The sequence below is a fragment of the Piliocolobus tephrosceles genome, chromosome 13, assembly GCF_002776525.5.
Source record: "Piliocolobus tephrosceles isolate RC106 chromosome 13, ASM277652v3, whole genome shotgun sequence".
NCBI classification, from domain to species: domain Eukaryota; kingdom Metazoa; phylum Chordata; class Mammalia; order Primates; family Cercopithecidae; genus Piliocolobus; species Piliocolobus tephrosceles.
Window position 1 is genome coordinate 73,772,477 of NC_045446.1, and position 18,473 is coordinate 73,790,949.

Sequence of the window (18,473 nt, forward strand, 5' to 3'; positions counted from 1 at the left end):
CATCATCCTGATACCAAAGCCTGGCAGAGACACAACAAAAAAAGAGAATTTTAGACCAATCTCCCTGATGAACATCGATGCAAAAATCCTCAATAAAATACTGGCAAACCGGATTCAGCAGCACATCAAAAAGCTTATCCACCATGATCAAGTGGGCTTCATCCCTGGGATGCAAGGCTGGTTCAACATTCGCAAATCAATAAACGTAATCCGGCATATAAACAGAACCAAAGACAAGAACCACATGATTATCTCAATAGATGCAGAAAAGGCTTTTGACAAAATTCAACAGCCCTTCATGCTAAAAACGCTCAACAAATTCAGTATTGATGGAACGTACCTCAAAATAATAAGAGCTATTTATGACAAACCCACAGCCAATATCATACTGAATGGGCAAAAACTGGAAAAATTCCCTTTGAAAACTGGCACAAGACAGGGATGCCCTCTCTCACCACTCCTATTCAACATAGTGTTGGAAGTTCTGGCTAGGGCAATCAGGCAAGAGAAAGAAATCAAGGGTATTCAGTTAGCTAAAGAAGAAGTCAAATTGTCCCTGTTTGCAGATGACATGATTGTATATTTAGAAAACCCCATCATCTCAGCCCAAAATCTTCTTAAGCTGATAAGCAACTTCAGCAAAGTCTCAGGATACAAAATTAATGTGCAAAAATCACAAGCATTCTTATACACCAGTAACAGACAAGCAAAGAGCCAAATCAGGAATGAACTTCCATTCACAATTGCTTCAAAGAGAATCAAATACCTAGGAATCCAACTTACAAGGGATGTAAAGGACCTCTTCAAGGAGAACTACAAACCACTGCTCAGTGAAATCAAAGAGGACACAAACAAATGGAAGAACATACCATGCTCATGGATAGGAAGAATCAATATCGTGAAAATGGCCATACTGCCCAAGGTTATTTATAGATTCAATGCCATCCCCATCAAGCTACCAATGAGTTTCGTCACCGAATTGGAAAAAACTGCTTTAAAGTTCATATGGAACCAAAAAAGAGCCCGCATTGCCAAGACAATCCTAAGTCAAAAGGACAAAGCCGGAGGCGTCATGCTACCTGACTTCAAACTATACTACAAGGCTACAGTAACCAAAACAGCATGGTACTGGTACCAAAACAGAGATATAGACCAATGGAACAGAACGGAGTCCTCAGAAATAATGCCACACATCTACAACCATCTGATCTTTGACAAACCTGACAAAAACAAGAAATGGGGAAAGGATTCCCTATTTAATAAATGGTGCTGGGAAAATTGGCTAGCCATAAGTAGAAAGCTGAAACTGGATCCTTTCCTTACTCCTTATACGAAGATTAATTCAAGATGGATTAGAGACTTAAATGTTAGACCTAATACCATAAAAACCCTAGAAGAAAATCTAGGTAGTACCATTCAGGACATAGGCATGGGCAAGGACTTCATGTCTAAAACACCAAAAGCAACGGCAGCAAAAGCCAAAATTGACAAATGGGATCTCATTAAACTAAAGAGCTTCTGCACAGCAAAAGAAACTACCATCAGAGTGAACAGGCAACCTACAGAATGGGAGAAAATTTTTGCAATCTACTCATCTGACAAAGGGCTAATTTCCAGAATCTACAAAGAACTCAAACAAATATACAAGAAAAAAACAAACAACCCCATCAAAAAGTGGGGAAAGGATATGAACAGACATTTCTCAAAAGAAGACATTCATACAGCCAACAGACACATGAAGAAATGCTCATCATCACTCGCCATCAGAGAAATGCAAATCAAAACCACAATGAGATACCATCTCACACCAGTTAGAATGGCAATCATTAAAAAATCAGGAAACAACAGGTGTTGGAGAGGATGTGGAGAAATAAGAACACTTTTACACTGTTGGTGGGATTGTAAACTAGTTCAACCATTATGGAAAACAGTATGGCGATTCCTCAAAGATCTAGAACTAGATGTACCATAGGACCCAGCCATCCCACTACTGGGTATATACCCAAAGGATTATAAATTATGCTACTACAAAGACACATGCACACGTATGTTTATTGCAGCACTATTCACAATAGCAAAGACTTGGAATCAACCCAAATGTCCATCAGTGACAGACTGGATTAAGAAAATGTGGCACATATACACCATGGAATACTATGCAGCCATAAAAAAGGATGAGTTTGCGTCCTTTGTAGGGACATGGATGCAGCTGGAAACCATCATTCTTAGCAAACTATCACAAGAAGAGAAAACCAAACACCGCATGTTCTCACTCATAGGTGGGAACTGAACAATGAGCTCACTTGGACTCGGGAAGGGGAACATCACACACTGGGGACTATCATGGGGAGGGGGGAGGGAGGAGGGATTGCATTGGGGAGTTATACCTGATATAAATGATGAATTGATGGGTGCTGATGAGTTGATGGGTGCAGCACACCAACATGGCACATTTATACATATGTAACAAACCTGCACGTTATGCACATGTACCCTAGAACTTAAAGTATAATAATAAAAAAAAAAAGATTATATAACCAAAAAAAAAAAAAAAAGAAATTTGGAAGTAATACAGGAAGCTTGTCTTGGAAGAGGAACATGCTATAGTTGAGTGTTGATGGATCTTAACTCAAGAGGTAGCTACTAGGATGAAAGACAGAAAGGCATTTCACATTCAATCAATCATTTATCATTTTCTGGTAAATTAATGAGTTTTGTCAGACAAGGAACAAGTAACTTTTACGGTCTGAGAAACAATTGGTAACGAGATGACACAAAAGGAAGTCTTTCTGCCAAAACTTGTTAGAGAAAAGTACACAACTCTTTAGAAGAATGCCGTGGATTTTAAATTTATGCACTAAAGTTAATGCAGTCAATACCAGGCAGGTTAGGAGATAATACAGGAATATTTTCTTTTCACATTGACGGTAAGCAAATGTCCAAGGATTTGGTCCACATATGCCATTTAAGATTTATTAGAAATGAAAATGTTTCTTCTCATTATTTTTATTGCAACCTATGCTGAGCACTTTATCCTGGATCATAACATTGCCAAAGAATAACTTGATAAAAGCAGGTACCTTTAGCTGATTTAATCTAATAACATTTCAGACATTTATTCCAAATGGTTAAACATAAGATGTTTCAGTAGTGTCCTGATGAACATGGGTTAATTAGAACATATGTTCTGTTGCTACATGGTGTTGCCTTTGTTTTCTCAAGTTGAATTGTTCACAAAGTGCAGATAGAGAAATACTCCATTGCTTACCTGACGTAGAGGGAGCGTTTCTGATTGGTTCGCAGGGACCCAGACCCGGAGCTCATGCTGTGGTTCATCATCTGCTCTCGTAGGTCATGGATTTTGGCCTCAAATCGAGCGTAATCTGGGAATGAAACAAAGGTAGCAAATTTGGCTCTGTGCCTTCAAGAGTTAGAAATGTTGCACAGCTCAGGCAGCCCCTCACTCACGTTGTTAGTTCCTTTGCCAAACAATGGGGAGACACACAATTCAACGGTATACCTGTTTACTATTATTTATGCACAGACATTTACAAGAGGAAAATGATAAATCAGTTATTTCCCAAAAGGTACCTAGAAAACACACCACCATCAAATTACCAACTTGTGAAAAGTCCACTGGGGGTGGGAGACGGAGGATGGGGGATCATGGGGAGGGATGGAGGTAGATGTGGTTATAAACAGGCAACGTAAAGTATCCTTGCGGTGATGGAAATGTTCTCTATCTTGCCTGTAGTGGTGGATATTGGCAACTGCACATGTGATAAAATTACACAGAACTAACACACACACACACACACACACACACAACTGGGGAAAATATGAATAATATTGATGAATTGTGTCAATGTGAATATCCTAGGTGTCATAATATGCAATAGTTTTGCAAAATGTTACTACTGGGAGAAACTAAGTAAAGTTATTTCTTACAGCTGCATGTAAATCTATAATTATCTCAAAAACAAAAAGCAAAAAACAAACAAACAAACAAAAAATTCCATGGGAATCCCAACTCAATGGGGTATTGAGGAGAGTCTTTAGTTACTCTCAGCCTGATAGACCAGCCAATCAAGAGTTTGGTGATGAATTGTGTAAGAAATGTCATTTAATTTAACTAGGTTTTGTTAGGGGATGGAGGTCTGCTAGAAGTTGACCACTGTGATCATACTTCAATTTTGTCCCATAACTTTGCCCACATGCCAAATTTTAGAACTTTTCAAACATTAAAAATTATGGGTATAAAAAAAATCAAAGAAATCTATATATTATACCTTTGCTATTGTTTCACAGAAAAAATACTTTTGGCATGTCAACTCAATAAAAATAAAGAAAGAATAGGTTCTAAGGTATGTATTAACACAATGAACATGTAAAAAGAAAAGTCTTTTGATGTTTCAACATTTTTTATCACAACCTAGAAACTTCTATCATTTCCTTGGCAAAACAATGTCTTGCTTTAGAAAATTCAGCAGGCTTAACTTACCCACGAATAAACTTAAAAATGTTAATTGAAATTATAAATGGTTCTTTAATTACAAAGAAACTCACCATGAAGAATTTTAATAGAGTACAAGTACATCAGTACATTTCAGAAAACAATTTGATTTTCAATTCAATTTATTCACAGCTTTAATAAAACAAGGATGAATGAATATAATAAAAGATGATCTACTTACAGAGTGTTTCAAATTCTTTATAAGAAAAAGTTCTACAAAATGTAATTTCATTTCGGCTTACTGAATATGTATTGAGTACTGTAGGGATAACTTTTCTAAAAGATTTGACCTTCGTTTTCAGTAATAAATAGATAACAGGAAAATAAACTCTGAATATTAAATATTTTTAAAGTTTAATACACAACAGATAAAGCCATAATAGTTGGCTGGAAATTTCTGGTGCATAAGCAAAGTCTGGTATTATCCAGATTTGGAAGGCTTCCTGCTCATGCTTAGCTTTGAATAATTAAGTCCTAAATGATTAAATAAGCAGAAAACATATTTAACAACATATTTAAGGTAAAAACCTATTGACTATAATTTAAGAAAATTTATTTCATTTTCTAGTGAGAGAAAACATTTATTTATAAACATCAATATGATACTGTATGCAGGCCAGACATGGTGACACACACATATAGTCCCAGCTATTTGGGAGACCGAGGCAGGAGAATCACTTGAGCCCAGGATTCCAAGGTTTCAGTGACTTATGATCTCACCACTGCACTCCAGCTTGGGTGACAAAGAGAGACCCTGTCTTTATTTAAAATTTAAAAAATAAAGATACAATACTGTATGCAGATTTAAATCATTTTGAGCAAGTCGTATTTTCTTGTCACCTTAGAAGAGTCAATTAACATTTATTGCTGGCCACATGGCAGACAATATGTTCAATGCTTTATGGGCATTATCTCATTTCTTTTTTAAATTACAAAATGAAGTCTATAGATGTTGAAAATTTTGAAATATATAGAAAAACACAGGATAAAAATTGAGAGACTCTCTTGTCTCTTCTGCCTTCCCCTACCTTCTCTCTCACTGCTCTCTTTGCAGTGATATCCTAGTGGTACATGTATGGTTGTGTGCTGGATATGTATGTGTGTGTTTGTGGGTAGCTGTGTGTGTATATACACACATACCCATACAAATGAGACCATAACTATTTATTGTATTAAGACTTTTTCTCCTTTTTTAATAGTGCAATTTGGATATTTTCCTGCCTTCTACCATGTACATAAATATCATTTTTCTTAATACTCTTAATACTCTATTCCACAGTTTAGACTGTATTTAATAACTCCCTCATCATTAGATATTTAGGCTTGTCCAGTTTTTTGCTATCATAAACAGGGATCTTGGTGTATGAGTGCATGTTCACAGCAGGTTAGTAGGGCACCAGAAGTGGAACTACTGGTCAAAGCTTTGCACAAAAATCTTACAGCCTCTAATAGCATTTTCCAGAGAAGAAAATGGCCTTGTCTGGAACACAGATCAGGAACTCTTAACTTTTTCTGATCCATGCTTTACATTGCCACTTGATAAATACCACATGTCACCTCTGAGTACCACTAAATCTCCCATCTAGAGAGATAGGACACTCTCCTTTATAACTTTGAAGACTTTATTATCCATGATAAAGGCAGGAGATCCCAACTTCCAGCTGTCCCTTCTTAAACATCTAACTCTGTGCAAGTCTCATCCCTCATTTAATCACTTTGCTACTTTATTGTATTCACCACATCAACTTGTAGTTATTTGTACAGTTGTTCATCTTCCATTAGACTGAGCCTTCTGAGGGCAAGAAATATTTTTCATTCTCCTTGGAACTTCCTTTTCCTAACATAGTGTCTGAGATGCTCAACAAACTTTTTTTTTGGTAAATAAAAAATAAATGAGGGAGTGAGTAGAATACCTGGATGAATTCAGTTACAAAATGGCTCCAGGTACTGAAATTGTACATTTTCATTTTTATGTTTTTGCAGTAAGAAAGATGAACATGCATCTCCCCAGTACTACTTTTTTCAAGACTAAATATTCTAATTCCAAGGCTTTATTTCTGTCAAATCACTACCACTTCCAAATTCTTCTGCTATTTTTATTGTTCTCTAGGAAATCTCTCCATCTCAATCATGTCATACATTGGAAACAATTCTCTGACACTTTGTCTATATACAATCAACACTTCGTTAGGCTCTTGTAAGCTGCCACATTTTATATAACACAATAGGATACTTGCCTTGATAATAAATTATATTTGCCTTACTGTATGGCTTTTTAGATATCCAAAATATTTTCTGCCATGCCTTCCAAATGTTTCGACTGCGTGACATTCTATGGTGTTAAAATTCCCCAATATGAATGATTTATACTGCATTTGCCTTAATTGGAATCTACCTTGTTTTCATCTTTCCTATTTTGACAGTCATCTTAATCTAAATCCTACGTCAGAGGGGCTTATCTGTCTCTTTGCCTTTTCTTTGAAAACTAAACATACACCCAAGAAATTTAATCATAGTAAAACTAGTAAGATCTGGGTTTATAAATATAAATGGTGTGTCTGTGGCAGCAGAGCTCTGTCTCCAATTTCTTGGAGATAAATAAGTTTATAGTTAGAAATGCTCTAGAAGTAAACACGAAACCTGCTATGGAAATTGTGAAATAAAAGTCTTTATGTTTTATAGAAGTACTGAAATTGTATTTCTCAACAAGTTAAAACAGAAAAACCTAACACTACCATACCCATTAAATATTAATTCTCTCTCTCTTCCTCAAATATTTTACTCATATCTATGCCTGACCCTTTGGAACATTTTTCAGTCAAATTCATAACATTGTCTTGATTCCAAGCCTCAGGAGAACATTCGAATGAAATTTTCAAATGCTTCAATCTTTATATCATCCAAAGTGGAATTCATTTTTACTAAGCACCTGCAATGAGCTAGGATCTGCACCACATACTTTAAAAAATATATTATTTTTCCTAAGAAAGTTCCGAGGTAGATATATTATTTTACAGATGAGGAAACAGAGGTTCAGAGAGGTTAACTAACTTCACTAAAGTCACAGAGCTACTAGGTAACATTGGACATGGAGCTAGGATTCAACCCTGGATCTCCATGAAGCCATTTTGTTTCCATAACATCACGACATCGGTTATAACACCACAATTGTTTAGAATTTAAGGCCTCCTCAATTATCTACCCTTCCCCTCTTGACACCTTGCTCTTCCTTCCTTTCATCTATTGTGTTAGTCAGGTGCATGCTGGCCTTCCCTCTATCAAACTGTAAGCTACTTGGAGACGTGGGATGCCTCACTCATCTCTATTCCCAAACCTCAGGGTATATCATTCTACCTTCTGTGTAGACAGGACTTTCATAGTTTTGAACAAGTCAGAACCTGAAAGAATTTGCTTCCAGAATAGGACATGGACAGGAAAATTAAGCATGATCATGCTGAGGTATAGAACAATATTAAAAATGCAGCACTTTCTTCTGTCTTGCTTTGCATGACATAGGTGACTGGTAAATGCTTTTTAAATTCCAAGTTATTTTATGTTTTGGGGGGATTTTCTTCTGTAACAAGAAGCAAAACACTGAAACCCAAATCCTAAGCAAATGTTTTAGAGGAGCTTCATGAAATATTACCTCCAGCTAGTTCTTTCCCCACCTCTGTGTATGATAACCCATTTTTTTTCCTCCACATATTTGGGTATGTAAAGCCATTGTTCCTGACTAGATGCATTTATTTTGGGGCTCTGGCATTTGGTTTCACTTGGACAAGATGGATGATAATAGTAAAAAGTGTACAAGATTTGGGTTATGTAGATAGAGTCAAAATCCTGGTTGTGCTACTAAATAGCTATACATTACTATGAAAGTTATTAACCTTCCTGTGCTTAATTTTTCTCAAGTAAAATAGGAATAAGAATTAGACCTACCTCAAGATATGTTGAGAAGATTATGAGAGAGCTGATGGATCTAAAAGATTGGTGCTTGGTAATGACTGTCAATTCCTTCTATTCTGTGTGTAATTCACCACCTATTCTTGTTCATCACTTGTGAAAATTATAACGCCTTTCTGTACTGAGTAAAGTGGAAACCTGTGTCTGCTCCTAGAGACCCCTGTTAGAGCCTCCCTCTACCTGTTATGAATTTATGTCTTCACCAGGTCAAATAGGAATGAGCCACAGATGGCCATACTTTGGGACACTTGCCATCAGATGGAACTTCTCATCTGCTAGGCAACCACTCAGCGTACTCTCATAAGTTGACTTGGAGTCCAGGAGAATAATGTCCAATTCCAAAGCTGCTGCTGTTTTCAGGAATATCAGTGACTTCATTCATCAGTATTGTCTCAAGGCTTTGAGCTACTGATGGACACTTGGATGGAGCAAGGTCATAGATGTGAACATCACAAACTACACAGTGAGGGGGGCTCTGCCATACACTTGTTTGCAATTTGTTAAGGGTCAATAAGGCGACTCAGAATGCAAAGCTACCATTCACACAGAAAAGGAGGCATTGTCTCCTATAAGAAGGCTGGTGTTGTTTAATGCAATAGGATTAATCTGCATTGATTAAAACTGCCCAACTGCTCATGTCTTCAAGACTCAGGTGGCTTACCTTGGTTCTGAGATAAGAAAACAACATACTCAGTGGGTTAGGCAATAGCATGAGGCCATGGCCTGCCCCCCGCCTTTCCCAAGTGAGCTGGTGGGCAGCATGCCACAGGATCAGTCACGACCTCATCCAGGTGTCTCATGATTGCCAGACAAGAGGAAACCATGAACAGAGGAAACAGGGTTAGAAACTCTATGTTAGAAGGCCAGCTTTTAGTCTTAATCTTGTCATTTATTACTAATGAGACCTTGGGAAGTTACTGAACCTCAGTTTATTCATCTACAAATTGTGAGGTTCACCTCACAAAGTGGTTGTGAGACTCAGAATGAGATTTGACTGAAGTGATTTGAAAATATAAGATAGGTGTTGCTGTTATTACTTTGGCAACTCCTGTTAGGACAAAGACATATGCAGTTCTTAGTGGTACTAACGGTGATGGTGGCACCCTCTTTCTATTTGTTCGTTATAAACGTGTGCAGCTTTAACAACAACTGGTAAGATCACTGGGCTGTAAACAGGACTCTGCACATCCAAGCAACAGAGACTACTTTCCTGCTGAGTTATCCATTTCCACACAACAGGAGAATTAGTTTGAAGAGAACACCTGCTGTATATACGCGATGCTTTAAATAGACACATCTGAACTAGAAGCTCTTGATGTCTTATAATAAAGGAAATTTGAGCTTTAGGATAACTTCCAATAGGGCTAGGGTAAATGTCAATGGTGTGTAGTCTGTTGGGGGTCACAATATTGTTTACCTGGATGTGACCCTCATTGTCACTGAGGCTCAGGAAGAGTACATGGTAAGGATGAAGCAGGAACGATTTACATCTATTCTTAGCAGAGCTTCTAATCACTGTTCCAGGGATGAGGTGCTGTGAGCAATTATAAATGTTTCCATTTATTTGGTGGAAACATCCTTCTTTCATTTATTCAGTAAATATTTCTTCAGGGTTTATTATATGCCTTGCACAATCCTAATTGCTAGGGATACTGAATCCACCGAACGGATTTTTTTCCTCAAGAGGCTCACAGGCTAGTGCATAGCTGCTTGTAATTTTCTAGTTCCTTCTTGTGAATACAAAAAGAACATTTGGTATTTAAATATCTGCTCCATTTGAGGAGTATCATGTTCTTTTTAGATGGTAACAGGATATCAAGAAACCCTTCTATCATGGAAAGATGCTAATACAGTCAGTTCCATGTTAAAATGGACTAATTGGGACAGGTTAAATCTTTGTGAACTATCTGGTTACTCACAGTGAGAAGAGCAACTTGGGGTTTAAAGCAGTACCTTGGAATCAGAGTTTCTGGATTTGAGTCCTGGCTCTGAGAGATGTTAAGAAAATACCATACCCACTCAGAGATACTGTTTTCTCATTTGTAAAATGGAGAAATCATCCCTACCCCTATACATTGTTGTTCTGAATATCTAAGAGAATATAATTTATTTTCATCCTTTTAAGCAGTATTGATTTTAAAAAGCACCATCAATTAATAATAGCATCTTTTTTTGGAGAGGGTGGACACAAGACTCTTCTGATTTCACAAGCTGAAATGAATTTTGTGGAGAGGGGAAGATGTGAGTCTTATAATCAATGAAACATGATAATTCAGAATGTTTAAAACTAGAAAATCCCAAACAAATATACTACTGCTCTCTTTCCACTGGACTTTTAACCAAATAGTCACACATAAGAGGATTAGCCATAGAACACTGTTTACTTTCAAGAAGCAATGCTTTGTCAAGATTCTTTCATTTGATGATACAAAAATAATTTTAATTATTTGGAGCTCAGAAAATATTAGATGGTTGCCATTTCATTACCTCTTCTTTTTCTAGTTTTCCTGGGATTTCAGAACCAGATATGCACAGAAGGGGCCCAGTCACATTACTTTAGGCTTCAGAGATACACATAGAGCTTTTCTCATCCTGGCTGCTTTTCAAGTCATCCTGTCAGGAAGGGCACCATTAGGAACTATTTGAGGAGGCTGGCTTCCCTCCCAGATATGCATTGGAATGCCCACCTCCATCAAGAGCACTGAGCTCTGGTGACTGGAAGGATTTGGGGTGGATCTCTCCAGGCTACGGCCTAAGGATTTTACTAGCTTTTACTTCAACCCCTGACTTAACTCATCTCTCAAGTTGGCAAACTGCCTCTGTGTTGAAGTGGTGACATGGAATTTTCCATTGCTAAAGATTTAGATGTTTGGCTTACCAATCCAAGTGTGTGTGTGTGTGTGTGTGTGAGAGAGAGAGAGACAGAGAGAGACAGAGAGACATACAGAGAGATACAGAGACAGAGAGAGACAAATAGATTATGAACTAAATTCATCAGAATCCAACTTTAACCAGAAATTCTAGACAATAGCAAGAGTCTATCTTTTCTGCACTCCACAAAGGAAGAGCATGTATGCACTTATCTCTTGTACCTCTTTGGTATTGACCATTAATAACTCAGTTATGGATACCATGAGGGCAAAGATGTTATCAAGTTTTTTTTCTGTATCCCTAACACTCGGCACAGAGTGTGGCACACAGTTATCAGGTAATAAATGCTAATATAAATGCTTGCTGAATTGGATGAGTTAAGTGAAGAGTTCTGATAAACAAAAAATGATCATTTAGTTTACCAGATCTAATACTAAATAGATCAGCCTTTTAGAATAATTTTTAATAATACACTGAATTAAGGTATGTCTTTCTCCATTCCTCCCCATCCCTTCTGTGTTTTCAGATAGAATTGGGATCATTTGTTTTGACTAGAACAATCTCTTGCAGCTTGGATGGAGAAACTTTAAAGAGGTTTCAGCCAAACACTCAGGAATTCTTTAATGTGTGAAATAAAGTAAGTTTTATAGGCAAATAGCAATCTGAATCCCTAACTAGCTATTTCATATAATATGTATATAACTCTGAAAATTACATGCATCAAATTTCAATTTGGCTTCATGCAAGCTTTAGTTTATAGATTAATAAAGGCAGATTTTCTTTGATTATCAGGATTATTGCAAAATGGAGTCAACACAGAAGCTTTCTGAAGTTGGCAAAGTCTGTTTTCTTTTGGTGATAGGAGTAACTGATGTATTATTATTTTTTAAGGCTCTGAGATAAATCTGATTCATGTTTGAATCATAAGTTTATTATTGATTTTTAGTGTGGATTTTGCATAAGACACTCAATTTAGAGAATACTCAGTTTTCTCATATGTACAATAAAAAAACAGTAGTTACCTGATCAGATTTTTTGAAAGGTAAACACAACAGCAGTTGTAAATGGCATAGTCCATTGTTAGGAACAGACTAGGTGCTCAATAAATGAACAACAACAAAAAAAACCCTGAGGCTCTCTTGAAGCTTTATATTCGCTGTCTACAAAATGGAGACATCACTGATTTCCTGCTTACATTACAAGATTGCTGTGAAGATCAAATGAAGAAACATAAAACATAAAAATGTTTGGTAAACTGAATTGTACAGTATAAATAGAAAGTGGTGACAAAAGTAATTCATAGCAATGCAGTCTTTAAAAGTATCCCAACCTGCCTACGTGACTACTTCCTCTGTCTGAGATTTATCTCAAAAGTGGAACTAGATTTCTGTCTTAGCTGTAAAAATAAAGCCACAAAGGACATTATGCATGAAAGAGTAAATGTGAAACTCTGTGGGGCAAAATGGAAACTTCAGATATTACTAGGGCCTAGCTGCCAATGGTGATTCTCTCTAGATTTTTTTTTTTTTTTTTTTTGAGAGGAGTCTCGCTCTGTCGCCCAGGCTGGAGTGCAGTGGCGCGATCTCCGCTCACTGCAAGCTCCGCCTACCGGGTTTACGCCATTCTCCTGCCTCAGACTCCGGAGTAGCTGGGACTACAGGCGCCCGCCATCTGGCCCGGCTAGTTTTTTGTATTTTTTAGTAGAGACGGGGTTTCACCGTGTAGACCAGGATGGTCTCGAGCTCCTGACCTGGTGATCCACCCGTCTCGGCCTCCCAAAGTGCTGGGATTACAGGCTCGAGCCACTGCGCCCGGCCCTCTCAAGATTTTATTGGCAGGTTGAGTGAAAGTGCCAGAGCAGGGATGCACAGGCTGTAGTTTAATTGGTGTGATTTATAGCTAATGGTGCATCAGAAGGAACTAGGAACTGCGCCTTTTAATTTAAGGCATAGTACCTAAGACTGCATCCACCAGATAAGAAAATCTTTCTTGGCAAACTGAAATATTAAATCTTTGCAGAATTTGTCTTGCTCTTTTGTATAAAAATCATGGAGCCAGGAGCTAAAATAACATTTAAGTTTCCTCTTTGCCTGACGCCATCCATGTAAAATGTGACTTGCTTCTTCATCAGCAGCATGAAAACAAACTAATACACCACTATTCCTAGGTAAGTAGAGCCACATTGGGAAGACCACTAAGGGAATATGGAGGCTCAAGGAGGCTAGTCAGTTTATCCAAGGCCACACAGCAGAACTGGGACTCAAACTCGAATCTTCTAGTCCTAGTTTCATTCAGTGTTTTTTTCTTTTTATTTCACTACATTGATTCCAGACTTTCTTTTACAAGTGACTACTTTTCTCTGTTTTGTTCCTGGCATGAACAGGTCCATGGCTGTCTCAGACTTGTTTGGTTACCCTAAGTAACCATTTAGCAGCCAATTTCTGATATGACTATAGATATATGTCTATAGTGAATTCTACAGGTGATTTGGCATGGTCAAAATGAAAAGGCTTTGTTTGATTTCCCCAATAAACTCCTCAAATGAAAGGTTCTCAAGATACCATTTTGAGATACGGCAGGTCTTTCCTTCAAACACAACAGATAATTTTCTTTTGCAGCACTCAGCATATATACAACTATTTATCTGTAATACTTACTTAGTATCTGTGAGGCACATTGCAGGCACCTGACATATGTCTAACTGATGGAGTGAGGCTGCTAATGTGGCCATCTCTCCCTCTTCCTGATAAGAAAGTGAACCAGCCATTTCAAAATGTGGAGACTTTGTTAAATATGTTCTACTCCTCTATAGCTCTCCCACTGAAATAATTTTCAGTTTTCAATTGAAGTGAAAGGAAGAATCGGCAGAGAGATGAATTGAGAGAATTGTTTATATTCATAACTTTGTTCTCAACATAATTATCTATTTCTGAATCCTAAAATCACCTAGCTAGATTCTCCCTCAATCTGAAGATTACCTTTTACTCTTTGAGATGCTAAACGTGTTCCTATTTATCATATTAATATTGCAAGTATTTTGTGGTATGCAGCCAGAAAAATCACATAATGAGAAATTACCCACAGCCCCCAAACTCCTAAACAGGAACTGAATAGAAATTCCTCAGTGCAATTTATGGTAACAATTTCATGCTCAGTTTAGCTACTTCCATGACTCAGAAAAGAAATTTCTTCTGCCTATTTCAGTACTTTTTTTCTAAAAAATTGTTCCCCTAATTTTTGGCAAAGGATGTACGAGAAAGTGAAGAACTCCCTGGTTGCGCATGAATTTGGAATTGTCACTTAAGTGAGGCCAAAATATAACCCCATACCATTCATTGCACAGTACTATTTGCTATAAATTTGACCTCTAAAACAAAGATATTACAAAATCATCGAGTGTTTTTTAAGGGATATATGATACTTGTCATTTAGTTCCCAGTATTATGATGGAAAGCCTGGATAGTGGATAGAAAACCTGGAGGTCATTTAGGCATCTGTTTCAATGGTTGCATGAGAAGTGGTGAAGATGGGAATGGAGAAGGGACACACATTTGGTAAGTGTAAATAAGGGTCTTTGCTGATTAATTCAGTATGGCCCATGAGAAAGAGTGGAAGTGTCCAAGGTTCCCTCAAGTTTCCAGCTTGGGCAACTGACTGAGAACAGAAAGGAGCTACCATTGAGAGGACGAAAAGAAAATGACACTGACTCCATGTTGGGACACACTGGGTTTAAAGGGATATCATTATGACCTAGGCTTTCTGAATTCCGGTGACTGGGAACATGGGAAGATACATCTTTAACAATTGAAGCAATTTATACACCAGAGCCTGAGGAATATTTATAGATGAGGGCTGTGCTGCAGTGACAGATAGGGTTGTATGAAACATATGCTAATCTGACCATTCTATCCTCCAGACTCAGGGAAAAATTAGGAAATAATAAAAGTAAGCAACCATTAAAAATAGACCGTTATGCATAAATAAATAAAAATCAACTAGGAGACAATTCATCCCTGTATAACTAGGACAGGCAAATTTATCTTTCCTCTGATTAATAATTTAAGAAGAAATCCCAAGCATGCTGCTTATGGAGGTGTAGGAGGAGATCCTACAATTAGACTCCAATTTGAACCATGAGGGTGAGGATCAGAAAGCTGACTCAGAGCCTGGTGTCAATTATTTGCAGTTTGTACAACAAAAGGCTAAAAATTTGGGAGATGCAGGATGACTGAAGCCCGATTCTGGGGGTTGTTATAGCACAGTTACGGGGTAAGTTTTTTTCCACTGTTATTTGCTGGAAAATTTATTCTCCATCTCCTTTAGTCTGTGCCTGAATTTTGTGGGACTTGCTCGAGAATGGTATTCATGCTTTAAATCCAAGAGCCAGGAATCATCGCATTCCAACAACTTTCCTATTTATTTTAACCAAAACGGAGCTGGTTTCTATAAATCAATTTAAGAAATTATCCTCTTTGATACAATCTACTTACGTTTGATCGGTTTTAGAATAAACCAACAGATACACAAGAACTTATCAAGCTAGCTCGGTTCAGCGGAGAACTATAGCAGAAACAGCAGGTTTCTATTTGGCACATTTTGGATTTATCTGGACGCAAGAGGATGTGAAAAGAACACCTTTCAGACAAAAGCCAGTCTTGAGTAGGAATTTAATATTCCTTGCCCAAACAGCTTAGTTTGTTTCCCATTTTCAGTCATTACCTGAATCCTTTTTTATCTCCTATGTAGAAAAAATTCTCTCCCTCTATTTAATAGCCTTTCATATATGAAACAGAGTGAGAGAGAAAGAGGAAGGGAGGGAGGGAGGGAGGGAGGGAAGAAGGGAGGGAAAGAAGGAAGGAAAAGCTCTAATTTCTTCTGTTCTTTTGGTAACACACTTTCTCCCCTTCACATCCTTCAGCTGCTCCCCTTACGGCTTTCTGCAGACACTTCTGCTGGTCTCTCCTCTTCTCTCACACTCTGCTCACCACTGTACTTTATTTTGTATCATCTGTCTCCATCCTTTCCCAACTCCTGAGCACTCAGCCTCCTCTGGCTCTTTTCTGGTTCATTTGCTCCTAGAACTGTGTCTGGTTGGCTCACGAAGGCAAATGACAAATGTTTGCCATGTGCACATGTATGTGCATGAACGAATACATCCAGGTTCTGACTTCCTCGGGGCAACCTCTACTTTGTCAATGCCCCATCCTATGATGGGGGTAGGGGAGAGTCCTCCTAGAACTGAACATGATATTCCAGGTGTGATCTAACGCATTTAAATGTCCAAAAGCTCTTTCTTCCCTAAGTGCTCCTTTTTAAAAGCTACTGTTCTCAATTAATGTGTGTCTCATCTTCTTAAGTATATTAATTGGAGGTATTTTGATGTTTCCTTCTATTCTTTACATTATCTCTTGATTCTCTGGATTCTTTGTTATTCTGTTTTGTTTTAAGGATATCCTCAGGTGTCTGGTGATCCTTGCTTATAAGTCCAAATTAATCATGAGGCACTAAAATGCTGATTGGAAGCTCTCTGTGCAGGCAAGTATTGTTGAATAGTGGTAAACAGGTGATGTGTTCATTTTGGAGACACTCAAATATCAGGACCTATAAATATAAATCTCTATGCCAAGTCAGTTTCCCCAGAGTCTGGTTACCAGGTTCTGGGAGTGAAGGGAGGAGAGGGGCTTAGACAAGTGTCGGGGTGGGGGTATGTCTCATAATTCACTAAGTACCTTCTTTTATATCTGTGTTCTCTGTGCAGCATTTTACCCCCACCATCATCCATGGCTGATGCCTCAGTTCCAATCTGGTTCAGTCTTTCCAAAGAGGAAACACTGGCTGGGTGGGAATGATTGGCAGGTTGAAGAGAGAATTTGAAGCTCTAGCTGCTCCTTTCAAAACTTCTAACTAATCTTTGTGTTTTCAGGACTTCCTCACATCCATGCCTTCAGATACCCAAGGCCTTTAATACCTGAGTCCTTCCTGGATTCTGCACATCTCATTAGCTTCATATTCCTGTAAGTACTTGGGTTTCTGCCTTCTCAGCTCTGATGTGTCATTTTCCAGTCAATCATCAGCATTCCGTCTTCCAAAGTTTTGTTCATATGTCTTACATGTGTTGCCTTGACCAACTTCTTTTTGGATCTTAGATTTTTTTTACCTATTTAAATTCCTTAATTGTTACTTTAGTGGAGTTTTGGATGGGAACAAAAATATAGGCAGGTGTTTAAATTATCACATTTAACAAGGAACTCAAAATTTATATTTAATTCTATTTAATTTAATCTGGCTGCTTTCTTGTCATCAGTCTATTTGAAAAGCTCATATGGACCCAGCTCTGTCATCATCACATGTTCTATGTCCCCAAACCTTGTGACATCTGCAAAAAAGTACAGAAGACCTCAAGAGAAGATAAACTAGAATTTATTTTTATACCTTTTATTCAGTTTTTATTAAAGCTTTCCTGCCTTTCCAGATTGACACAGAATTATGCCATGAATCTGTCTATTAATCCATTTGCAACAAGTTCTGGGAATAGAAATTAAGGTTTAAACATATAATTCCTACCATCAAAGGACTCCCTGTTGATTAGGGGACACAGACAAGAAAACAGACAGTAAGTTTGTTAAGGCATGAACAAAGAGCTGTGTTGGTATACACAGTACAGAGAGGAAGTATAAAGAGGATGGTGCTTAAGAAGAGGTAACACCTAGACCTAATCTTAGAAGATGAGGAAGCATTGGGTAGTCTAGAAGACTAGGTGTAGGGATGAAGGAAGGCATATCAGAGAAAGGGGAGCAGCTACACAGAGGCAAGGATTATGACTCTTCTGCCTCTGAAGAGGAGAAATTTCTTTCAATCAACAGAAAGTACAGGACAAGGGGGACTACATAGATGTCCTTCTATGAGAAAATGGGAAGCAGCCCCTTATAATAAAATCTCTGGCTTTTGAATTACCAAGTAAAACTGAGATGTCAGCATCCCTTGGCTGAACGTGGAACTTGCTAATAGGACCCCTACATTCATGGGAAGGGATAAAAGCGCTTTAAAATGTACAAAAGCATTGTGTGAATATATTGCATAATATTATTACTACAAATTTACAAAATTACTACAACACCACCATCCC

At 37.8% G+C, this 18,473-nt stretch overlaps 1 protein-coding gene across 10 annotated transcripts in view; it reads right to left on the reverse strand.

Moving 5' to 3' along the window:
* DLG2 (discs large MAGUK scaffold protein 2) overlaps positions 1-18,473 on the reverse strand; it is a 2,237,713-nt gene that overhangs the window by 180,471 nt on the left and 2,038,769 nt on the right. For all 10 annotated transcript variants that reach the window (XM_023209277.2, XM_023209278.2, XM_023209276.1 and 7 more), the window contains one exon: positions 3,269-3,383. In XM_023209277.2, the coding sequence (XP_023065045.1) occupies positions 3,269-3,383 (115 nt within the window). The remainder of the gene's footprint in view (positions 1-3,268; positions 3,384-18,473) is intronic.